The sequence below is a fragment of the Punica granatum genome, chromosome 1 (assembly GCF_007655135.1).
Source record: "Punica granatum isolate Tunisia-2019 chromosome 1, ASM765513v2, whole genome shotgun sequence".
In the NCBI taxonomy this organism is placed as follows: Eukaryota; Viridiplantae; Streptophyta; class Magnoliopsida; order Myrtales; family Lythraceae; genus Punica; species Punica granatum.
The window spans coordinates 55510301-55536455 of NC_045127.1; the positions used below are offsets into that span (position 1 = coordinate 55510301).

Here is a 26155-nt window from a genome sequence, read left to right on the forward strand (position 1 = left end):
TTTATAATTTTAAATTTTTATTTTTTATTAATTAAAAAATTATCATTAAAGTTATCTATTTATCCTATTAAACCCCATTAGATTTGGCATGAATGTCATTTCTGTCTTTTCGCCCTATTTCTGTTTTTGCCATTCGTTATTCAAGCCCACCAAACATCAAAATTGCAATTATCAATTTTGTTATTCCCTCTAACCAAACAAAAAAAATTCATCAGAATTTCTATTTTATTCTGTATCAATTCCATTACAGCGAACCAAACGTAGCCTTAGGCTATGTTTAAAGGTTCTTATTCCAAAGGCTAATAACGTGGCTTTATAGTTTAACATGTATACTAATGTTAAAGGTATGTATCTTGATGCTATTTTATAATTCATGCATTTTGATTTGCAATGTTAAAACTTGCGTAATATATTGATCTATTGATGACATGATAAAATTTGGATTAAAATTAAAATGAATTTTCCACTCGAAAAGGTAATGAGGATCCTTCATTCATATCCAATTAGATACAGTGGTCCACTACAAAAGCGGATGCAAGGGAAAATACCCAAGTAAAAATTATAAGAATGGGATACATAAGAAATTACAAGAACGGGATATAAAATGAATTGGACCATTACAAAGACTTGATCCAACTGTTCTTAATACCGATTCATGATAATTTAAAAGTCTAGCAGCTCTTAAATCCATGAATATTGATGTATTTAAATCTGCTTTACTTAATGGTTCGATAACTATGTCTGAAAATGCACCCCACTCTCTCCAATTCTCTCTCTCTCCAACTTTCTCTCTTGCCAAGCTAAACAGTCTTTGCTACCCTCGACGCGTCTAGCTTCGGCTGAGCACGTCCGGCAGCCCTCCTTTTCCCTTTCCCTTGTAGTTAGCTCTCATTGTCCCCTAATCTCTGACTGATGGGAGTAGGCTTCGGGCACCCCTCTCACTTTCAGTTCCGTCTCGATTGAGTGTCTTCGTCCCTAACCATCTTCGCCCGTCGCCTCCGATGGTTTTCCATAGTACTGAACATTGTTGTGCCGCTGCAAGCCCCAGTTCATAGCCCATCCTTCCTTCCGTGCTTAGCTGCACTCCGCCTTTCGCTTAGGAGGTCCCCAAGCCGCTCCAACCTCCTCTCTTCACTTCTCGCCGCAAGACTCCGGCCAGCTCATGCTCGAATGGTCGAATCTTGCTTAGATCCAACTAGATATGGGCACAATATGAGCAGATATCAAGTATGATCTGACCAGTCATGGTCGGCTCAATTTTATTCTTTTTCGATAGTGGCAGTACAACGGCTACGGTGATATACGTTTCTTTTGATGGTGCCAACATAGTAGAGGCACTCCTCCCCATGACCGCCAGTCCAATCTCTTCCTCCCCTTGGTAGCGGGCTCTCGTCTTCGGCAACTCTGCCCGCATGTCAGCGACAGTATCCCCGCCACCACGATTATGATCACGATTTCAGTCAGTCTGATCTTACCTGCCATTGGTTTAAATCATCTATTTTGTGGCTGCCTTTTTGTTATTGATTATGACTAGTTTCAGCTCCCTATTGATGATCGCTGGTTTGACCAATCGAAGAAGCTTCAATTGCTTAGTTGCTCTAGTTTCTTCGATTTGACTATCTTGGGATTGGGCTATTAAGGTTAGGTTGCTTATGATCCATTGATGGTCACTGGTTCGAACCGATCTAGGGAGCTCTATCTCCTTAGCCGCTCTAGTTCCTTAGATTGAACTGTCTCGAAATTGTGATCTACGGTGGAATCTTGCGCTCGGATACCGACCCAAGACATCATCTATACTCTATCTCTTGTAATGGAGATAGAAATTCATCGTGGATTAATGGACTTGATTGATGATCCCCTTCCTCATGTATTTTTTTTTACATCTATCTTCCTTTTGTAGCATGTCATGGCGGGTCAACCCATTTATTCAGCTCTTGTAATTTCTGCTAGGGTGTTTTTTCTTGTATCCGCTTCTGCAGTGGACCGTTATATCCACTTGGGCATGAATGAAAGATCCTCATGACCATTTCGAGCAAAAAAATAAATAAATAATGGTTCGACACCTACTTGTACAAGACCTATATAAATGTAATTATATTTTTATTTGTGCTTCGTCAAAGGCGACTTACCCAAATATTGCCATCTGAGGATCTTAAAGCAATATCTTGTAGATTTTGGTACGTAGTTTTTGGCAATTTTATTACGTACTTACCACTATTTCATTTCCATTGGACGCTCGGGCAATATAAAAATACGTATACATATATTTTACCCAAAAAAATACATATACATATTCATATACATACATACAGAGAATAAAAAAGGAAAGAAAATAACTATAATATAAATAAATAAATAAGAAAATAAGGAAAAAAAAAAAAAGAAAAAATGAAGTGACAAAACTCACTTTTTGGTTCCTGAAAGTTACGGATTTGTACAAATTAGTCCCTGAAAGAATTTCGTTAGATAATTCAGGATCTAGAAATGAAACGTTAGAATACGTTAGTCCTTCCGTTAGTCTTCACAATTCGTCTCTGACAGAAAATGCTGGCATGGCCCATTAAGTGGTGACTTAGAACGTTAAGTTCGACGTAGGCAAATTTCCCTCCAAAATCTCAAATCCCTAATTGGCTTTTCCCCCTAATTCGAAATTCCCAAAATCAGAAAACCCTCAATCGATTGACATCTTCGGATCTTTCTCGATCGATTGAAACAACGATTCTCTTCAAATCCCTAACCCTAACCGTAATCTCTTTTCTCAAATTTGAATCTTCGGATTGAAAAGGCAGTAGGTTGAAAAGGCAAGAGGTTTGCAATGGATGCCGAGTGAGTACTTCGGCTTTTGTGGATATTCCCTTTGAGAAATGTGAAAGTTGCTACTGTGTCTGGTGAATGGGGTCCAAAGCAATGGTTTTTGTCGACAAGAAGGGTTTGTGGGTTTTTGACTGTTTGTTTTGTGTCCCAACAACTATAGGTTATCTTTGTATCACTTTAACTTTTGTTTTATACTTATAGTTAATAATATATTATTACTTACTTCTTCTTATGCAGGAGCAAAGCTGTTGCTCTGGTTTTGCACCATGGGGGAAGGTTCGAAGGTGCTGGTGATGATCTAAGATATGTCAATGGGGAAACAGATGTTTGTACTGTTGAAGTGGACTACCTAAGTGTAAATGGAATTTCAGATTTGGTGTTGAGCCATGGTTACTCGAGTGTTGAGAAATGCTACTGATTGAATCCTGCATTGGAATTGCACGAGGGATTAAGAGAGGTGAAAGGTGACTCTGATATACATTATATATTTGATGCATGCAAGGTATATGATGAGATTCAATTGTACTTTATACATCCTGTTATCAGAGATCCTGAGATTGTAACTGAAGATGAGTTACTGAGACACTAAGCTGGACAAGTAGAAGTGATCCAAATTGATGAACTGTCTGAGAGGGAGGAAGATGAGGAACCTGTTGAGTCCAGTGATGACCATGATGATTATGACTCTGCAGCGGGCAGTGGTTATAGACCTAGTCCGTCTAATTCAAATGATGACTCAGAGAGTGAAGATGTTCCAGAGGATATTGGTGATGATGAGTAGTAGAATAACAACAATGATGAACTTGTTGTTGAGGATATGCTGCATGATAAGGAGCAGTTTGCGAGGGGCTCCACTGAGGTTGAGGTAGAGCTTGATGATAAAGGTATACCTGTTAGACCGGCAGCAACAACAGATCTTGCTAGTGTCATTTCAAGTGATGAAGATGAAGCCTACCATTCAGAGGAGCTACATGATAGGTGTGTCTCTAATGATGACAAGTCTGAGGAAGATAAGCCTACATATCCTCAGTTTGATGAGAATGCTCAGTTTGGTGAAGTTTAGTTTCAGCTTTACATGTTATTCCCAACTTAGCTACTTTTAAGCAAGCTGTGACAGATTACAATGTGCACTTGGGAAGGGCATTCAAGTTTGTCAAGTTTGCCAAGAATGATAGGTATCAAGTGAGAGCAAAATGTAGAGTTGAATGGTGCAAATGGGAGATGTTTTGCTCATGGTGTAATAAAGTGAAGAGTTATAAATTGAAAACCTTTATAACTCTGCTAGAGTTTTCAAGAATAAACTAGCTAATAAGAAGTGATTGGTTGTACGCTTGTAGATGAACTTAGAGCACACCCAACCATGTCATGTCACGATGCTTTTGACTGGTTAAAAAAGCATCGGGGAGTCCATGTTGATGACTTTCAAATATATATAGTAATGGAGAAGGCTAGAAGAGTAGTTAAGGGTTCAGAAAAGTCGCAATATAGGAAGTTGTGGGATTATTGTGAAGAACTGCGAATGAGGAATCCAAACTCAACAGTTCAAGTGAAAGTGGAAAGACTAACTTTAGAGCTGGCTCTAAGATTTGAGAGATTGTATATTTGCTTCAATGCAACAGTGCAAGGGTTCAAAGCAGGATGTAGACCAGTCATCTGCTTAGATTGTTGCTTTCTAAGGGACTATTACGGAGGACAGTTGTTAGCTGTTGTTGGTCAAGATGTAACCAACACTTCTATGTCATTGCCTTGGCTGTTGTAGACCACGAGAATAGGGAGGTGTGGAAGTGGTTTGTAAGTAAACTTCTTGAAGATATTGGTGATTATAGAGACAATAGCTGGAACTTTATGTCAGACAGGCAAAAGGTAACTTTACTAGATTTACATTCCTAATGCATGAATTGGAACTGTGTGTATTGCATGAATTGCTCTCGATGATTAAGTGTATTTTTGTGCAGGGATTGGCTTTGGCATTGCATGAAATGTGTCCTGATGCTCCTCATAAGAACTGTGTATTGCACATTTGGAGGAACTTCGCTGAAAACTTCTAGAACCATGACTTGACCAGACAACTATGGAAATGTGCAAGGAGTAGTACAATGGTGGAGTTTGAAGAGAACATGAGGGTTATGAGAGTGAAGAATGAAACAGCATAAAACTGGTTGAAAAGGTTGGACCCCAAGACCTGGACCAAGGCTGCATTCGACACATATCCAAAGAATGATATCATCCTAAATAACCCTTGTGAGCAATTCAACTCCAAGATAGTAAGGTACATAGGTAAGCCAATCATAACCATGCTTGAGGATATTAGGTGATATATCATGGGGAAAATGAATAAGCATAGATTAAGGGCACAAAATTATGTTGGCCTAATAACTCTACTAGCCCAAAGTTGATTGGAAAAGGCAAAAAGAGAAAGTTCAAAATGGACTTCAGAATGGGCTGGTGATGCAGAGGGCTTTAAGTTTCAAGTATGGAGAAGGTCACAGTGTAAGGTAGTAGACTTAAGGGCTTGGACATGTAGTTGTAGAATGTGGCAGCTCACTGGGATTCCATGTCAGCTTGTTGTTGCCTACATGGCCCATAACAATTTGCCTCATGAGAACTATGTCTATTGATGGCACTCAACTGAAACATGGAGGGCTACCTATGTCCCATATATTCAACCAATTGCTGGAGAGAATGACTGGCCACGCACAAAATTGCCTGCAATTGAACCACCACTGTTCAAAAGATTAGGTGGAAGGCCGACTAAGAAGAGAAGAAAAGGAAAGACAGAAGGAAAAGGGGATCCTTTCAGAGCAAAAAGAAAGTATGGAGAGGCACATTGTAGCAAGTGTGGTCAAGCTGGATATAACTCCAGGGTTGTAAGGGAGCACCTATCAACACTGCACAGACTGCAAAAAGAAAGATCAAACTCAGTTCAAGAACCAATCTTGGTCGATGACTTAGTGCTTCTACTGAACAGGGACAAACCTCGGGAATGGTTACTGGTAGTGCTTCTACTGAATAGGGACAAACCTCATGAATGATTGCTGGTAGTGCTTCTACTGAACATGGACAAACTCAGGTATGACTCACAATTTTACATCGTTGACAAGAAATTCATTGAACTATTTATTTAACTTCATTCTTTCTGTTTGGTAGGTTCAAGTACCACCAAGTAGCTTAGGAATAGAGATGCTCAATTTACCATATTTACATGGACAATCTCTGGTATGATTGTTTAGTCCACTTTTCAACATTGAAGATTAATGTCATCTAACTTTTATCTGAGCATACTCCATTATGTTGGTAGGCTGAAAAACCAAGTGGTTCAGGGATAACCATGGTCAATTTATCTGATTTGCATGGACCATTTCAAGTGAGGTTATTAATGGCATAGCTTAAAAGCAATAAACATTTTTATACAACTGACTTAAGACATCACTGGTAGGTCCAAGGAGCAAGCTCCAGCTCAGGAGTATCAAGGATCAATATATCCGCTTCTCATTTACAATCACTGGTATATCATACTTTCTCTTGTCTTCATGTCATCTTGTTAAATACTTGTATTTAAAATTTATATAACATGTATGAATTTTCTTTTGCTAGATGGGCATAGGACAATTTAGCTCGGGAATGGGAATGCCCGCTAATATAACACCTTTATGGAGGCCTCCAGCACCTTTCAGTGTAGCTCTAAGGATGACCCCCTTCAGGCCACCAACACAAATGATGACTGCTTCCTCCTCTCGTACATATAAACCACCTCCAAGGAGACAACCTGCACCAACTTCAACAGCTCCAACAAGTTCTGAGGAGCGTTCACAATTGATCTCATCTCAGGGATCATCCACAAGGAACCGTGATAGGGTTAAGGATATCTAGCTCATTTTGTGTGCTATTGATGATATGTGGGAAGTTCTTTTGATGATATGTGGGAAGTTCTTTTGTTGATATGGTATTGTTTTACTGATGTAATGGGGACACCAATATTCATTTTGTTCATATGGTACTGTATTTGTGCCTGCATGACAGTATGGTAATGGACACCAAATTCATTTTGTTGATATGGTTAAGGTATAGGAAAGACATGGTGATATGGGCACCGTAAAATATGTAGTTTGGTTGTGATGTGGGATTGTACATGGGAAATGACTGACTTAGTTATAGTTTTTAGGTTGAATGCAATTGTAATATATAAAGTTATGGTAATGGAACTATGTTCTTTGCTCTTTTCATTTTCGATACAAAAAGTGTGCAAACAAAAGTTACACATGCAAGTAGGTACCTTGTCCATTTGATTTGTAAGTTAAGAATAAGTTCAATGCTTACATAAAAGTGTGTCATTTTACACATAACTAAATTATTTTACACTAGAAAACTCTAACACAAATACAAGCCAATACTAAAACAATGATCAGCACCAAGGTAACACAAGCAATTTGTAGCATTCTTATTTGCCACTCATACAACTGAATTTTCTTCTTCCTCTTCCTCATCAACTTCTTCTTATCTGGTTCATCTTTTGCAGATTGTTCAGGGGATCGAAATGAAGCTCCATTTGCCAACCTTGAAGCTTGTTGGACTTCCATTTGCTCATCATCATCAACCTACTGGAAGTAACCACAACTAATGTCCTTCCTCCTCCACAAAGGACAACCAAGAAATCACCTACCATAGCTTTGCTCTTTTGTTGATGTTTGCATCAGAAGTCTCCTTCCACATGCACACAGATTGATCCCGTCTCCAACTGAGGAATCACTAGTGCTTTTCTCCACCGTCGATAATATTCTCTGGAGCTGTTGAAACCCTCCACCATGGCTTCCTTCACCTCCCATTGTCTTGCTTGTCACAGAGTGTTCATGGGTACGGATCGAAAAAATGGTAGAGATGGGTTACTTGTTTGCATTTTCCATTTTCGATTAGAGTTGATGGAGCGGATGGAGAATGAGATGGGATGGGAGGAGAGAATTTGAGGATTTTAGGATTTAAGGTTCCTCTGTTCAATTTGGGAGTTGACGAGAGCATAAACATGAGCTTGCTTTCTTCTTTATTCAGCTATTTCGGGGAAAAAAATGCACACGTGGAACTTAACGTTCCATGTTACAGGTTAACGGGCCATATCATCATTTTCTGTCAGGGACCAACTGCATCTTTTAACGAAAGGACTAAAAGGACTAAACGTTGTACAAGACTTGTTCAATTAGTATAATAAATTTCTTTCAGGGACGCGTTTTCAAAAATTGCATCTTTCAGGGACCAAAAAGTGAGTTTTGCAAAAGGAAGTTTGGGGTGGCGATGTCTCGGCTTTAGGTATTGGAAGCAAGCCTATCTATTATCTTCTTCGCTCATTATTATTCTCTGTGGCGGCTGCCGCTCTCGTCGTCTGATCTAGGCGGAGGTTGTTTTTCTGGTCAGAGGGGATTAGGTCCTCGCCCTGCTCAACCACCCATCTTTAATCCTCTGCAGCACAGAAAAAGTTCTTGATTGGATCTGAAACAGGGGTCTCTCGAAGGTCTTCCCTGAAGCCGCCATGGTCGCGGGCGCGCCAGATTCGACCCAGCAACACCCCCAGGCATCCTCGGCATCTGTCCCATCTGCTGAAGAAGAGGCCTTGAAGAGGAATACCGATTGCGTTTATTTCCTCGCATCGCCTTTGACCTGCAAAAAGGTTCTTTCCGCTGTTTCTGTCCTAAAGTATCGACGATTTCCTTAGGGTTTCTCTGCTGCTCAGGATCCTGCTGCCCTCTTTTACTGCCATCATTTGTGGGTTTTGGCTGCTTTCTCGAGGCTTTAGTTCCTTTAATTAACTTTCACTCTGTCCTCGTTTGGTCCCAAATCTTTCTGAAACTTTGAGTATGTTGCGGGCCTTGTGATAAGTTTCTCTGGTTGGATCTCTTCGGGATTGTCACCTGTGGATTCGTGTCAGTCACCCGTATTGTTCTTTGGTTTCCCTTTTAGATATAGATTCCTTTCCCTTGCCGGAGAATTGTCTTCCCCCACATGGAATTTTGATCCTAAATGTCTGCTTGATTCTCTGGCCTGGCTTGTATTTTGCTAGTGCGAACTTCTTCCACCGTCATTTTCTCAGAGAGGGTCGATTGTGCTGTTTCTGATTATTAAGTGCCGAGCTTGTCAGTCTTTCAAGTAATAAGAGAGGCGACATATGAAAGCCCTAGGAATTTTGGAAACTTGTCTACGATATATAATTTCATCTTGAAGCCTGATTCTTCCTTTAACATTGATTATCATTTTCTGAAATTTTGTGTAGCAGGCCAATTAAGGCCCTGTGCTATCTTATACCTAGCTTGTATTGAGATTCCCGCTCTCTTACTGTGCACAGCCTGTGTGATTGTCTGAGTGGCTGTTGTTTATGTATTTGCAGCCGATTCTTTTTTCCACTATCATTGTCATGATGTGTGATGCTATTTACATCCTTCCTCGTTATATTTTGTCAGGGGAGTGAATGCGAGTATCGTCATAGTGAGTATGCCCGGGTTAATCCAAGGGATTGCTGGTATTGGTTGAATGGCAATTGCTTGAATCCAAAGTGCGCTTTCCGGCATCCTGTGAGTACTTTTCTTTCCTTCTTCAGCTCCTTGTTGATGTTTCAAGTCTGAATATTTGAACTGGTTGAATTCCTCATCAAACTAACATCTCATTCTATTATTTTTCAGCCCCTTGATGGCTTGCTAGGAGCGCAAGCATCAGCTTCTATTGGAGCATCTCTGCCTCCTCAGCAGGTTGCTGTGCCACCTTCAACGCCTAACTCTTATAATAATTCTGGCAGACAAGCGGTGCCTTGTATTTTCTTCCAGAAGGGGCTCTGCTTGAAAGGCGATAAATGTTCCTTCCTGCATGGAGCAAATTCTTTCGGTAACAAAGTTCAACAGGCAACGCCGACAATGCTAACTGGTGATCTGTCCACTTCAAGAAAACCTCCGGGCGTACTCCAGAAATGTTTTCAAGAGCAGCAAGTTCCTGCACAATCCTCAAAACCACCAGTATTGCAATCAAGTGCCAAGCTGGTTCTAAATGCAGAATACGATACACCAGGAAATGTGGGCAGTCTTGAAAAGAGTTCTGTGGCTAGAAGTACAGATGAAGAGGCATCCCAGTGCAAACCTTCTCATCCATCATCCATTTTGAATGGAAGCTTGCAAAGTAGGTCCGGACGGTCACATCACACTTATGCTTTTGATGAACGTAGCTTCCAGAATGATAAGGAGGCTGATGAATTTTTGAGGGAATCGTCTCCTGGCTTTGATGTTCTTGTCGATGATGAGCTCGGAGATCCTGAATATTATCACGGTGAAGATCAGTTTAGAAGAACGAGAACTCGTGAACGAAGAATTTCAAGCTCTGCGAACGAGTACGAAATGGATCATCCAGCTGACTTCAATTCATTATCTGATGCTGACAGAGAAATGTTACATGATCGACACATATTTGAATCTTATGATCAAATGTCAGGGCAGTTTGGTTGGGATCAGCCTCGAAATCAGTCAGAGAAAATATTCGGGGGTCTGAGTCATCGAGAAGGGAGGAATCATGTAAACAGCGAGACACCTGAATTTTTTGGTGGATCTGATCTACGGCATCGCCTATCAAAGCAGCGCAGAGTCAATGGTTTGAGATCAGTTGTCAGCAATGATTTTGTCCCTGACTCTCATGTCGAGGAGCGAAATTACCGGGGATCCTCTCAGAGGGATTCGCAGCATGCATCTTCTCAAGAGAGCTCGTTGAGTGACCGCCTTAGGGGTAGGGTAAAGTTTCCTGGCAGGTCTGTTGGTGATGGACATGAAGATAAACCTGACTGGCAAATGGACCGGGAAAGGAGTTTGGGCAGACTGCATCAGGGGAGGCTTAGGGATAGACTGAAAGGAAGGCTACAAGAGGAGAACAGCAGTGCTGTGGGAAAGCGTTCATCTAGTCCTCAAATGAGAAGGGAAACATGGGATGGGACTGATGCTAATTTTGCTGGCCCGAAAAGTCTTTCAGAACTGAAAAGCATGGGACAGCAAATAAAGGGACAGGAATCATCATCTTTAGCAGTTAGGCGACAAGACGAAAGGGCAGGGGACCAACAAAGTGATGTTGACTTGTCGTTTGAAGGGCCAAAGCCTCTCAGTGTGCTCCTGAAGAGGAAAAGAGAAGCCAAGACAACAGCAGCTAGTAAATGTGGACCATCTGTTGGTACAGAAGGAAGTTGCGGATGGGTGAATGGCAGTGGGCTGATTGAAAGCCGCACAAGTCCAGCCAACGCACAGATACAGAGTTCTCTGTCTCAATCCAAGGAAGATGGCCTCAACTGCCAGGCTAATAAGGAGGAAGGGATCAAGCTCACAAGCATCGATGCAGTTGGGAACATGCAGCAAGGCATCCTCGGCACTCATGGCGGTCAGTCTTCTCTCCAAGGCAATGTGAATCCCTCCAAAGAGAGAGAGGAGAGCATGGTTGTTCAGGATGCAATTCATGAGCATGAGCTTGAGGGTGATGATCAGCAGGATGGGGAGTATGATTATGAGCATGTTGATGAGGGGGAATACAATTATGATGGTGAGAACGGGGATGAAGAATATCTAGATGATGAGGATGGTGATGACTTTGCTAAGAAGGTGGGTGTCATGTTGACTTGAACAAGTGACTCCTTTTGGCTTTGAGATGGGTAGGTGGGTGGTTATGGTTTTAGCATGCAGAGAGAAGTGAAGATAAGAGTTCTTTAGGAGTTTGGGATGCTAGAGTTATACTTATTTCCCTGTATTATTATTTGTTTAAGCATTTTCCATTGTAATGAAGCAGCAGTTGCAGCGGATTGAGTGGGATTTTTCTGTTGCTACAGGCACCGGTAGATGCCATTCACCGGAGGCTTGTGAAGCCCTTTGATGTAACAGTAGAAACTAATAAGAAAGATTACGAGCAGTTGTGCTCATGTTCTGTTTGGCAGTTGCTGTAGTTTCTCTCTCTTATCCCTTTCGTTGAAACTAATTAGCTATCCCAGCCGGTGGGAGGACGTCAGCGGGTATGTTGAAATGGCAGTTCCCAGGGCTTTGTTTATAGCTGGTGAATGCAGCCGCTGCTGTTGCTAAACAGTGGTGACATTGCTATTGTGTACATTTGACTAGATAATTGGAATTTGGAACCCATAAAGATGCAGATGCAGATACAAAGTTAAGTCAAAGGGACCTCTTGTGGACTAGGGTTTTCTTTCCATTAGCATGTGAAATGAGCAATGCGCGCGGGCATCAAATATGCTCACGGGCATCAAATATGTAAAAACGTGAGAAAAAATATGTTGCAGCAGCAATATCCATCCACTTGCACCAAATTAAGGAGCAGAACCAAGGAGAATGTGCATTTGTCGAAATACTATTATGCTATTTTTCTATTTTTTGCTTAAAAAAAGAGAAATTATCCCCCCGGGGGGTGGTGGTTGTTGGAGGAAGGGAAACTGCCACGGCCCGTTCGTTGTCATTGGGGAAATGGGCGGTTAGAGTTGGACGCGGTGGCTCGTTTGGACTATCCAAAACTTTATTACAGCTTACCTCCATTACAACTCCATTCCACTCTATCTTTTCTCAAATTCAACAAAATAAAAAAAAATTATTTTATCTTTTTCTCTTATATAAATAATAAAATTTCACACGTATCTTTTCATAATCATTATTACAATCAATCCTTACATAATAAATTCCTTTGCTTCCCTCCATTCTTCCATGAATTCAACGGCGTAATCATTACCTTTTTATCTTTTTTTCATATTTAATAATAAATTCTCACAAATATTTTTTTATAACCATCATTACAATTCACTTAAATATATACATTAATATTTGAAATAGAGCTCCATTACTAAACGCTAACTTAAATTTATTATATTTGTGTAGAAATGCGACTTTGTTCAATAAAATCAGTGGAAACTCCATTATACAGAGTCAAACATTGATAGTGCGTTTGATTTCAGAGTTAAAGTAACTTTGATTTTGATTGTGGAAAATGACAAATGTTGTGTAGAGTGTTGAGTTAAAGTTAAAGTTAAATTTTTTGTGATTTTAACCTTGAAAATAAACGAGCCATGATTGTCTTGTTAAGTCATGCGGCTTAGAAAAATGGAGAGCAAATTTATAATTTCTTGTACCCTCACTTTTTATTCAAAATCGACATTCAAAACTTATAACAAGAACAAAATATTTGGTTTGTTCCATATAATATCAGTAGGAATGTAAAATAATTCTAAATTGTACCTCAAATAATGTTAAAATTCATGAAAATATGTATAGAATTATTTTCGAAACACCATATTTATTATTCATGTACACTTACGATTTCACGATTCGATTTTATAGTTCAATTTTCTGGACCCTCCACCGTTTCTACTTCAAAACTCAATTTTGGGGAGCTCTCGCCTCCAAGAGTCAAGGGGTCCCAGTTTATGCTTGGATCCCTTCTCCCTTGCCTTCAGTTCGAGCTTCCTTTCACTTTTTTATTTTATTTTTATTAGTTTTTTAAATATATTAAATAAAAATTATAATTTTTAAAATCTTTTACAGATGGAAAATTGATTTTTAACGAAAAAGTATTCCCCCTTTCTTTTTAATTAAAATAGGGGATTTGAATTAATGGGAGCCACAACTGACGAGGCAATAGTTACTAAGGCCCTATCAATACGAAGGGTTCAGTTTATTATTGAATTCATCCGTGTTCATATAGACCACCTTTATAGGCTTTCTTGATATCACGTAGAAATTCAATTGTATGGGAAGCGACTTACACTCGGGATGTTAAGGCAATTGACTCAAACTATTACAACCACATGACTAAACTTTAAAACAAGAAGTATTTATACTTACATATCTATATTCTAATACTTTTTTTTTTGGATGAAAGGCAAACTTTCATTAATCAGAAGTAATTATATCAGTGGCCATTAACCCAGTACATCATGAGAGACTAAGAAACCCCAAACTCTACCCCAAAAGGTACTAATTAGTTGTGTACAAAATCATGAGAGTTAAATATGTGAACGACTAAGGTAGCATTTACAATTTTTTGTGAGAGACGGGGGTAAACACTCAGTTTCGCTTTCACGTCTGCAAAAACCCTCCGAACTATTGCCGCTGGAGGTGAGATTTGCTTTTGGTAGGTCCTGACATTCCTCTCTCACCATATACAGTATATGTAGTGAGTCCAAAGAAGCTTTAGGGAAATGACATCAAGTTTCCTGCCTCGAAGGGAAGTAATCCAGTTGATTTTCGTATTCCAACTCACCGAAATTCGGTGCAAACCGATTCGAGCCAACAAACTTTTCCAAATTCCTTAGGTGACTGGACACTAAAAAAAGAAGTGATCACGAGTTTTCCGTTGTATACCGCAAAACTCGCACTCAGTTGACGCGAGCTGAATCCCCCATTTGGATAGTCGGTCCTTAGTAGCTAGTCTATTATAAACACCGAGCCAGCTGATAAAAGAAGAGTGAGGAAGATGTTCATCAAACCATATATTCTAATACTATCTACACTATCATATAAAGTTAGAGGTGATGATAATTTGTCTCATTTCTTGTTTGACTTTTACCGTTATTTATATTACTATAAAAAAAAAAAGAAGTCAAGCCTTTACGAACTTTCACTTTTCATAAAATGTCCTTTTCTAGAATTCTATTAGAAAATTATAGTGGTTGGATTAAAAGATAATATAGTAAATTAAAAATTAATCACTCTATACCAATTAGCTGTCCCACTTTTTTTTTTCTCTTTTCAATTTTCCTTATATATCTCCTCTCTCTCCCCTCTTTCTCTCCTCCCACTATGAGCAATAATTCCATTTCTCCATACGGAAAAAAAATGCATATCCTATTTCCCCAACCCTTTCTCTTTCTCTATCCTCTCTCCCTCTCTCTTCTTTCTCAAACGTTCCCTCCCTTTTTATTTTTGATAGATACGGTTCCCCCACCTTTTTCTCTCCTTCAACATTTTCTTTTATTAATTTTATTATTTAATTAAATTAATAAAAATATTCTTTTAACCTCTAAAAGTATCGTACATAGGATTTTCATATCGAACTTACGTTGAAAATCTTGCGAGTAACGCTATCACTTTCTTTTAATTAAATTTCATGCGTTGTACGTGTTTACGTCTTCTAATTAATTATTAGAAAGAGTAGAAATCCTCTCTTCTATCTCCCTAATAGCACATGTACGTGTAGTTGGGTAGATTAGACGAGGAGTAACTTCCACGAACACTTTCTCGTTACCGCCTCATGCTTAGTTTTTGTTTTTTTAATGAATTCTATAATGTATATTGCCCATAAATAAGGCGCCAACAAAAAAGAAGAGAAGTTTCAGTATTTTTCCAATCAATTGTTCCTACTATTCCCGTTAACAAAATTTACTCTTTTTTATAAAGTTTTAATTCGGTTGCGTGAGGGAGTGCGGTCACTAGTTATTATTTATAATAAATAATACCACTAAAGTAGTAATTTAGTGATTTCAAATTTTTTTCATGTTATTTTGTAATTTTAAGGTCTCGAGTTTAAACCTCATTCATGCATTTGTGTCAAAATATTTGCTAGAAAGTGCATGTTTAAATGTGAATGTTCAAATATTGCGTCGCAGGAATCGAGTAGCGGCTTTATTTGCTCATCAAACAAAAAATATATATTAATAAATAATTATAACGATGAAAAGAAAGGAATGGCCAATAGCCTGCTAATGCTTATTCAGATTGAGTTTGAGGTCCTCGTCCATTCGTCCTTCCCGTCCCCGTCCTCCTCCTGGGAATCGGCAATTCCACTCTCCTAAGTAACTCCCCTTCCCATCTCCCAAGAAATCTCTGCACTTTTTCTGTCCCACGTTTTAAGCTCTTCATCAGTTTCTCTGAACGTCTCGCCCTGCCCCACGACGAGTATTGAAAGCTGAAACTGAACTCGCTCATCCACAGAGCATCCATCCTCGGCTCCGATCCATCACCTGTCTTTATACCTCAGACAAACATACACCTGGCTCCTTAGGTAATTCTCTCGCATAAATTGAACCTGAGAACTGCAGGTGTCAGTTCCTATATAAAAGTTTTCTTCTTTGCTGGCTGGCGCTGTCCCTGACTACTCGACTCGAGTGCTTCCTTTCATGCGCTCCATCAAATTGTTCTCTCTAGTGGGTATATTGCCAGAATTGATGCATCCTAATTTTTGGTTGGGTCTCTATAAATAAATTTTAGAGCCTTATTGTGCTACAATATGATATGAAAGAACCAGAGGCAAGCAACATGTATTTTTCTTTCATCTTCATGTCCTGCCGCTCCGGTGTATTTTCAGCTCGAGCTTGTTATGCTATATTTGCAGTATACAATGAGCCTACTGTCAAGCCATCGCTATAACTGGTTTCAGAGGATCCAAGACCACAGTTTTAAAGGAAAACCCAAGAAGGGCCAATGTTTAGCATACTTTAATACATATTTACCTACCAATGGGTTGTCGGTTTTCCACGGTCAACAACTCTTCACTAGTTCCAGTCGCAGTGCAAAGAAATATTGGCAGATCTTTTCCGCTGCAGAGAATGAAGGCTTGGATCCTGATGATTCTGAAGAGGAACTTGGAGATGAAGGATCTTCCGAGGATGGCGATGGCTCTGCAGGGGTGAGCACTACTAAGTTTTCCTGCCTGTGTGATGCATAAGCTCTGTCTCGCCCTTTGAGACAATAGAGGTGATGGTCGTGACAGACAACATGGAACAGCTTTGGAACTATGGGAACAAGTAGTTGTAAATTCTCCTGAAGATGAAGTGATTGTGCTATAGTCTGTTCTTTTTTGACTCGTACAGTTTCTATTCTTGGTTTTGCTGGTGAAATGCATTTCTTTTTCCTTGATAGACTGACATTATCTTTCAGAAGACTGCTGGCCCTGCCAAGCGATAGGAATGATTCTCAACTTATCATATCCTTGTACTTTCAGCCAAATGCATGTGTATGCCTTGTCCCTCACCTTCTCGCCGAAGGAATAAGGGTGATATACATGTGTGGAAGAAGCAATTATTCGGAGAGGAAAGAAATGTTCTACTAATTTATATTTCATTTCAGGTGAACAGTGAAATTCTTAGAGAGAATCTTGAGAGAATAGTTGGCTCAGATGATTCCACCTTTAGCGGCATCGATCTTGCGACTCTTATCAGGAACAAATATGGGAGATCGTATGATATTCAGCTAATAAAGAAGGTTGGATACTCATCTGCTGATATGACCACGTCATATACGCCTATCACGGAAGAATTGCCTTTTTTTTTCAGTTATTATTTTTTTCCATCTTTGTTTGCTGTTTGCCGCATTACAGCTACCATGGAATTAGTACTGGAATGGTTAGCCACTAAATATATTAGCATGTTGGTTGATCACGACCAAGATTTATAAGTTTCTACACTGGCCATTATCTATAGAAAACAGGACAAAAAATTTCTTGTTCTAATTCTGGTGAGTACATTTACCCTGTGAGCCCATATGTTATTTATGCTGAGGCCTTCAGGAAACTTTCCATTGGATATTGATTGCTTAGTCATTCATTTGGCACTAAACTTAATTCTTTTAATCATCTGCCATAGGAGTTCATGGGAAGAAATCTCCTTGCCCTGAATGTGATGTGGAAGTACCTGGAGCAGGTAATTTGACCATAGCTGCAATTTTTTCTTTGTTCCATGCTAGATGGTACTAAAGTACTTATCATCAACTAGAAGGGAACCTGTAAGCCTTTGATTGAACTTGGTAAATTTTTCATGGACATGTTTACTTCGAGGTTGTAAAGCTAACAAATTAAACATTATGTGAGATTTTTTCTGGTATGCATTTAGGACTGATGAAATAAAATTGAATGGCCAAAGTTATATTAGCTTTGCATACTTGTCCTAAGGAATAAGTGATTGGCAAATCGGTTGGAGAGATTTATGAGTTCTTATTTGCAATGCCTCCTGTTAATTTTCACCAGAGATCCTTTCCTTTAACTGAAGAGGAGTACATACTAAGGCTTGATAATGTGGCAAACACATTAAAATGTTGGGGAGCCGTTTCGCACATTCGAAACAGCCTGGCGAAGTTGAAAGAGCGTCCTCGGACTGGAAAAGTAAGGACAGTTATCAATTTCTTCGAGTAGAGGTAGAGGGTATAATTGAAAATGTTTGCCTTTGATTAATGTATGCATGAGTGAGCCAGGTATATCTAATTGTGATTCCACCATCTCAGAAAGGTCCATTTCAAAGTATTGAACCATAATTGGCCCATAGCCTAGGCCGCTGCTTGCTCCAGAAAGGCCCCAATTGCTGTATGTAGCTATTTTTAGAAACTGAAAGGTCTGAGCGCTAGCATGCAATGAAAGTTATGAAACATCTTCCTGTGCACAGAATCCCTGTGTAGAATCTTGTGGCATCGTAACAAGGGTGTGGAGACTGATGATTTTTGTGCAGGCAGTGAGCATCTTTATAGACATGGATGAGTCAGGAGGTCGTGCAAATGAGTGGATCTACAAGTAGATAGCAAAAGTGGAGAAACGAGGAGATTTTCGTCGTTCGGCAGTACTGACCAACATGCAACTGGAGGCTGCTTTCAGCAACTCTGACATGTTAGGTTCCTGGGGTCAGTATTGGCAGTTTGGTATGCTCTATCCTGAAAGAGAGCAGTTGATACTTGATTTTGAGTTTCTTTTCTTCTCTTCTTGAGGGTGGTGCTTCCTGAGCATGCTGGCTTCAGGTGCCACTGGCTGTTGCTCTTGTTTACGTTCATCTTTCCTATAACCTCATGGCGTACTGGGGGTCCAGAGAATTATGTAATAACATCTGAGAGTCAGTAAAATGTAGAGGTTCATGTATCTGATCTCAACAGTTGAGCGTTTGGAGAAAAGTTCTCCTCTAGATTTGTTTTGAGATGGCTGTGTTGTGTACTTATGCACTTTGTTTGGGGAAAAAAAATCCATGAATTCTCATCCTTAGATGTATTGGTTTTTGTTATCTCTTCAAGTGAATGATGAGAACTGTAGATAGAAGATGGAGCATTCAATAATTCCATAGGAGGAGCTCTAAGTGCAAACAGGATGCTACTGAGGTATGGTACCTCCAAGGTGCCAGTTTGAACCGCCTGTAAGGACGGATACGGCCATTGCCGGATCATTTCTACTTTCCAACTGGTTCTTCTTTGCTTGAAATTGTTCACAACAGTAACTCTGCTTGGGATAGATATCTTTGTTGGGGCAGCTTATAAAAGAACTTTATATTCTAGTAAGATTTATACATAATAATCCTGTGTACAGCAGCATGATCCTCTTCACCGTCCGTTGAATGAATCTACAGGGTAGACGTCTATATATGTAAAAGTGGAGAGAGAGAGAGAGAGAGAGAGAGAGAGAGAGAGAGAGAGAGAGGAGGGAGAGGGAGAGGGAGGGAAAGTTCTCTCTTTACCGGAAGGCCACATATATATAATATATAGTCCATCTGTGCTTGCAGCGGAAGCCAACACTCCTCCGGTACTTATCCCAAGCTCATTAGACCTGGAAGGCGGGAACAAGAATATATATTGGGCAGACTAGCTTGCTAATGTTTGTTGAAGTCGAAAATGTGGAAGGCCTACTTTGCGACCAGTGCTCTTAACATCTTCTTGAACTTGATGTCTGTACTCCCCGAATGTGAACTTCCTGTAAACAGAAGGCTCTCTGCAGTTCCCAATTAAAGATTCGTACGAAGGGCACAAAAAGTAAGCGATTGAATATCTTTCCATCTTCTCATTGGTCATCACTTTGTGCTCCACGCTTTTATATACATCATTGCTCCAAGCCTGCAAGAATATAAATCGACATATTGCATTTAAGAGTTTGTGATTCTTGCACGTGCATACGAAGGAATGAATACAAAGAATACCCTCTGGGCAACCTGTTGTCTGAACTTTAAGCAACTAGCAATACCTGGAGAAGGTCGCCGATGTTGACAATAAGAGCTTCTTGATTGGGCTTAACAGCCACCCATTGAGAATCCTTGAGAAGGTGGAGACCGCCAACTTGATCCTGGCTTAATATCGTCAGGAAATTGCTGTCGGTGTGGGGAACCAACCCAAATGTGTCATGTGACAGTACTGGACAGGCAGGGTAGCGGTTCAGGCGAAGAAAGCACGTGCTTTCCTCACACATGGAATCAAAGGCTCCCTTCTGGTGTCCCATTCTTTCCGCCAGGATACCAACAAGCATCCTTGCTAGCTTTGACATGGCTGCAGCTAATTCCATCATCACTTCCCTGTTGACGCAATGGAGGAAGCTAGGATATGTCAGCAGGCATAGGATTGCAAATGCTGGCTAGGGCCAGCTGCTCGCTAGCTGCTCTTCTGTATACGTGCAGCATTGGCGTGATCGAGAATGTGAGTTGTGCCGAGAAATTAATAAAGGAGAGGAGAGTACTATCGAAATGATTCTGAATGAATAAAGGGTGAGCAGAGCTGATGTGTGATGCAGGAGTGACACCGACCTCAGAGAGATGTAATCGCCGTAGCAAGCAGCATCAGAAATCTTGGTCAGGGGGATATGGAAGGCTTCAGACCAAGAGAACTGTGCGGGGCAGGTAGCGCTGGGAGTCCCCCACCTGTAGGAGTTGTTGAGAAGGCCACTGTTGGCTTTGGTCTCGAAAGGGGCTTCAAACAGCCTAGCTTGCTCTCTCCTCATTCTCCACAGCAGCTCATGGTTTATGCCGTGGTTCACTACCTGGAAGAAGCCCCACTGAGAAGATGCCCTGCAGATATTGGCCGCGCAGGCTTGGCGCTCCAGCTCCTCCCCCTCCAGTATCAGGCTGCGATTGCTGCCTCTTGTGTAGGGGCTCAGGTCTATCAGGGGCAGCTGGCATTCTGCCGGAGCCAGCACAGGAGGGACAGCAATGCCATGGTCATTGTGGGCCTGTGCATTATCAGTGTCGGGGACCTTGTGCAGCTGCTGCAGCAGCTCTCCATAATTCTGCAGAAGAGGCGGGCTGCTGTTCGAACCGCTCTTGGGATACTTCAAGGAATTGGTCATAGTTGATTTCCTTGAGTTGAGGAGGAGGAGGGAAGAGAGATGATGGGAGGGCGGGCACTTGCAAGGATGTCAGCCTGCTTTTGTATTTATACTGCGCCTGTGCGCTCAAAATGGCGGAGCGAGACAGAGAGGGAGAGAGAGTGTAAGAAGGCATTGAAAATGTATCAACGGAGCGTAGTGTTGCGACGCACTTTTCAGCTTAATAACCAATTATGCCGTAGAGAATCCAAAATATAAGAAGGCATTAAAAGTATATCAAAAAGGATATAGTGCTGTGTCACACGTTTTCGCCCAATAATCAATAAGTTAAGGGTTGAATACCCTAAAAGACTACTGGTTTATACCCTAAAAGACTACCGGTGTCTTTCTAACGGAAAAAACAAGGCTTAGAAAATGCCAATCCGCATAAGCACACAAGCAGAAGCGAACAAACACCGGTGAGATGAGAAAACACCGTCAGGACAGTTGTCACAACAGGATTGCTCCTCCCTTCTGTGCGCGAGAATTAGAAAGAAGAAAAAGAGAAAGAATTATATATATGTATAGACCAAGTCCGGTCTGCACAAAAACGAATAAATATATATATATATATAGCTTTTGTTTGTCCTTTTCTGGGGGTTTTTGTTGTTTTCTTTCTTTTACTGTCGGACACCTACCTGTGTAGAAAAAAGGAAAAGCTTTTTTATTAGACGTCAAACTGTATAAATACAATATTCTGCGACTTCTAAGTTCTAAGACAAGAAAGATATCCTAATGAGAAAGGAAATATTGAAGGCCTACCGAAATATATACATACTGCCTAAAAATAGAGGAGTAGAGGAGCTAAATATAGTACATGTTTTTTTTTTTCTGCTCGGTATATGTACATATTGCACAAAGAAGAAAATCTCCTGTAATACTTTTGGTGGAGTGGGGGATAGTAGGGTAGTAGGGTAGTAGAGGCGATAGAATAGATGGCTTCCGACAAGAAGAATGCATCAAAACCTACCATTCGGGCTTCCCTTTTGACTTAGTTGATCCGGCTGACAGTTTGTGCTTTGCTCTGGCAGGGGGTTCGTCTCTTCTGCTCGTGTGACTCCGCCAGAGTAATAATGAACAACGCACATGCTTATCTTATCTATGATCAGGAAACTGCGATGCAAGCACCACATGACTTGGTCTTGGGGGATACATCCCAAACTAAGCATGCCAACATATTCAGGCGATGATTATGCATCATAAATGGCTTACTACATGTACTTGAATATTAATTCTTCGATTGCTGGGAGCTTCTAAGTGCCAATTACTCGTCTTTGATGGCTTGTCAAGAATCTCCTTTTTTTTTTTTAAAGCTTTGTGATACAGTGATATATGGTATATATATTTCATCGATTCCCAAAGGCCTTGGGAAAAAATTCTTCCCCATCTTCTTTCTTGCGATTAGAGGAGCTTATCATTTACAACAGAATAGGAAACGGGGAATTGCCTGTTTATGCTCGCAAGACTGAAATGACCATATCAAATTTTGTTGGATTAATCTACACTACGAATTTGTATTTTTCAATAAACTATTTGACCTCAAACAATTAATTTACTTTTTACATAATTTATTCAAACTATAAGTAAATTACTTGAAATTTTTTAAATAAATACATTATATATATATATATATATATGAAACTTGGCTATTTTCGGAGTACGTTGGGGAGAGTACGATTTTGATTTACTATTATCGCGACTGCAATTCGTTTTCGTTTATTTTTTATTATACTTTTAATAAATCGATTTTACTTATAATATATTATATTCGACTTTCGATGAATAAATGAACAAAAATAATAAGTGCGTTCACATTATTATTTCGTTTATTAGGCAAATAAATTTCTTAACGATGAAGTAAATGATAATATTATAAAATAATACAATAATAAATAAGTTGCTTAACAATGAAGTAAATAAATATATTAATATATAGGTTTACTTAATGATGAAGGAAATAATGTATTAATATGTACTAAGAGTACGATCCGAATTTCGTACTCTCGCGACTATTATTCATTTTCATATATTTTTATTATATTTTTAATAAATTAATTTTATTTATAATATATTCTATTCAAATTTTGATAAATAAACGAATGAAATCAAAATGCATTCACATTGCTATTTCGTTTTATTATGCAAATAAATTTCTTAACGATAAAGTAAATAATAATATTATAAAATAATACAATAAAAAATACGTTGCTTAACGATGAACTAAATAATAATATTATGAAATAATATATTAATATATATGTTTACTTAATGATAAAGTAAATACTATATTAATATGTATGTTTATTTTTTTATGAGTTTTACAACAAATTAATCTTCATGAATTTATCGTAAAATTGATTGTTAGCATACTCGATTAAAGGAGTGACTTTCTCGCATATTACAGATCTCATTCTACCCATGCAGGGCAGGTATTCTAATATATTATGATATAGTGTTTTAGGATTTTAGGGTTTTGGGTAATATGAGTATTACGGATTCTATACTTCCTATACTTTCATTTTTTTTATATATATTTCACAGGATAAAGTAGTAAACTTTAATTGATTGTATTAAGTTTACTTAGTTGAAAGTTAAGTGATGTATAAATCTCAAATTATTTTACACAAACGTGTTTTGTTTTTACTGCTTACCAAATATATATTAACTCTGACATTATTCAAAGAGAAGGATTACCAGCTTTATTAATTGAGTATTTCGTGCCATATTGGAGAGAGTACGATTCGAATTTTGTATTTGCGCGACTGTGATTCATTTTCGCTTATTTATTAATATATTTTAATTATAATATATATTCTATTCGACTTTCGATGAATAAACAAACTAAATAAATGAATGCGTCCACATTAGACTACAATCTCATTTTCATTTATTTTTAGTATATTTTAATAAATTTATATTACTTATAATATATTATATTCGCCTTTCGATTAATAAAGAAAGGAAGAAATAAATGCGGTCACATTGCTATTTCGTTTTATTATGCAAATTATAATTTTTCATTTTACAATACATAATTAATAATTTTCGTCTAAATTTTTAAATAAAAATATATATTATTGAATGAGGAAGTAAATAATATAATAATATATGTGTTTACTTAATTGTGAAGTAAATAATATTAATATATACTTTCATTTTTCTCAAAATCTTATTGTATAAAAATAATATATTCTATTCGACTTTCGATAAATAAAGAAATGAAGAAATAAATGCATGCACATTGCTATTTTTTTCATTATGCAAATTTTTATTTTAAAATATATAATTAATAATTTTTTCCTAAATATTTATATATATATATATATATTACTCAACGAGTAAATAATAAAATATAAAATATTATATAATAATAAATGTGTTTACTTAATTGTGAAGTAAACAATATGAATACATATGTTCATTTTGTCTCAAAATGTTACGTATAAAATAATAAATTTGAATTAGTTTCGTCTCATTTACTTAATTTATAGTTAGGTAATGTATAGATTTTAAATTGCAGAGTGGAATAGAATACACAATATTTAAAATAAATTTATCTACAAAGTGAACCGTCTTCTATGAATTTGTACTTTAAATTATATTCAAGTTGGATATGTATTTTTCTTAACAAAATATACATGTTAATATGCATGAAACTACTATCATGCAACCAATTGTACATTGATATGTGGGCAGTCCAATTTTTTTTACATGTATAATCTTTACCATTTTACACCTTTATATATAGGTCTCATAACCACACATGTTTCATTCTTTCATGTTTTATTATTGGGAAAATGTTTTCTTTATCCATTATCATTTCTGTTTTTTTCTTGAAAACACAATTTTCTCTCGGAGGCCATGAACAACGATGTTCTTTCTACAGAGAAATTTATGAAAAAAGCTTTGCGAATCTGGGACAAACTACGATTTTATATAGGAAGAAAGTCATGCAGCTCAAAGAACTATTACAGTATGTCAACATTAAATGAGTAAAGTAAATATTTTTTCCCTTTTTAAATATAAGATGTAATCACCATTTCAATGAATATATATATCAATTATATGAATTTCTATATAAAATTTGATGACCTTTCACTACTTAATAATAACTAAAAAATATTATTCATATTTATATTTTACGATCTATAATTAGCATTGTTATCAGAATCGGACCGGACCGGTCGGACCGGGAACCGGCACCATGTCCTGTCTGGTTCGCCTAAAAACCGAAATTGCAGCTTTGAAGCGTCGGACCCATTGAACCGGCCGATTTTAAGCAAAATTCCATTGAACCGGCCAATTCTATGGGTTTTATGGATTTCCTATTTAATGTAAAAATTGGTTGGTTGTGTAAAGATTTGAACTCATGACCTCTTGCTTCTCATACTAGCATACTACTAACCAAGTCACCACCACTTTTTTGTTCTTTTAACTCTACTTTTAATTACTTATTAAAATAAAATATTTATTTTGAAGTAAGAAATATTAAATATAGATACTTTCTTATACTATTGTTATATTTCTTTAAAATCATCATACTTTTATCTTAATTATCATAATTTTTTAATAATATAAATATTTATTTTATTTTAAATAAACGTGCGGTCCGACCCATTGAACCCTCGATTGAACCCATAAACCCATGAATCCGTACCCCTTCCGGTTCATCATCCGGTCCGGTTCTGATAACATTGATAATTAGCGAGTATTGATGACCATGCCTAGCCCGGACTATCACCCTAGTATCATAAATTTTCAAGTTTTACCAGATTTAACAAAATTTAGAAAAGTCTTTTAGGTGCCGTCCAAAGAAACAGCGCCTCCTCTTCTGCATGTGTCCCCACACCTAGTGCTTTTTATATTCACCGCTTCAAGTCTACTTTTGTCATATATAATATAAAGTCCAAACACAAAAAATCAAATGAAACCACTTAAACGGCGCATTTGCACCTCCCCACCAAAAGGGAAAAAAAATTCTTATAAATCTTATGCCTAGAAAATAATAAAGTATTAATTGAGTGATAAACGGTTTCAATCTATACAAGGAGACTGCATGTCCGAATTTTTTAAAAAACACACTTATTGAGAAAGAATAACATTTAAGGTTCTATCTCTTGAAATTGTAAGAAATGATAATAATGTCTCACACAATTTAACTAAAAAAAAAAAGTCTATGTCTACAACTATAAGTGGATATAAAAATTGATCTTCCACCAACTACATGAAAACTTTTGGGAAAAACAAAAGAATGGTGTATGTGCCTTTGGCAAATTATATAGACGATGACATGTTATTCCGTTTGTGAGAACACCGT

General features: G+C 38.2%; 3 protein-coding genes across 5 annotated transcripts; 2 read left to right on the top strand and 1 right to left on the bottom strand.

The window, feature by feature from the left end:
- Positions 1-8134: 8134 nt before the first annotated feature.
- On the top strand, positions 8135-11745 carry LOC116210921 (zinc finger CCCH domain-containing protein 17). The gene is made up of 3 exons (XM_031545075.1): positions 8135-8470; positions 9258-9368; positions 9477-11745. Exons 1-3 carry the CDS (start codon positions 8333-8335, stop codon positions 11436-11438), a joined length of 2211 nt encoding a protein of 736 aa, XP_031400935.1. The 5' UTR covers positions 8135-8332; the 3' UTR covers positions 11439-11745.
- Positions 11746-15481: 3736 nt separating this feature from the next.
- On the top strand, positions 15482-18781 carry LOC116192197. Of its 3 annotated transcripts, none has more exons than XM_031520666.1 (6): positions 15485-15807; positions 16138-16431; positions 16872-17006; positions 17387-17443; positions 17767-17901; positions 18242-18781. In XM_031520666.1, the coding sequence occupies exons 2-6, from the start codon at positions 16144-16146 to the stop codon at positions 18305-18307; spliced, it is 681 nt and encodes a 226-aa protein (XP_031376526.1). In that variant the 5' UTR covers positions 15485-15807; positions 16138-16143; the 3' UTR covers positions 18308-18781. The 3 variants fall into 3 exon arrangements, with proteins under 3 accessions (XP_031376528.1, XP_031376526.1, XP_031376527.1); XM_031520667.1 differs by lacking the exon at positions 15485-15807 and adding an exon at positions 15815-15953; XM_031520668.1 differs by lacking the exon at positions 17767-17901 and having other exon boundaries at positions 15482-15807.
- Positions 18782-19003: 222 nt separating this feature from the next.
- LOC116192196 (gibberellin 2-beta-dioxygenase 6-like) lies at positions 19004-20986 on the bottom strand. Its single transcript, XM_031520664.1, has 3 exons — positions 20282-20986; positions 19729-20053; positions 19004-19601 (listed from the first exon to the last, which is right to left on the bottom strand). Exons 1-3 carry the CDS (start codon positions 20818-20820, stop codon positions 19353-19355), a joined length of 1113 nt encoding a protein of 370 aa, XP_031376524.1. The 5' UTR covers positions 20821-20986; the 3' UTR covers positions 19004-19352.
- Positions 20987-26155: the final 5169 nt, after the last annotated feature.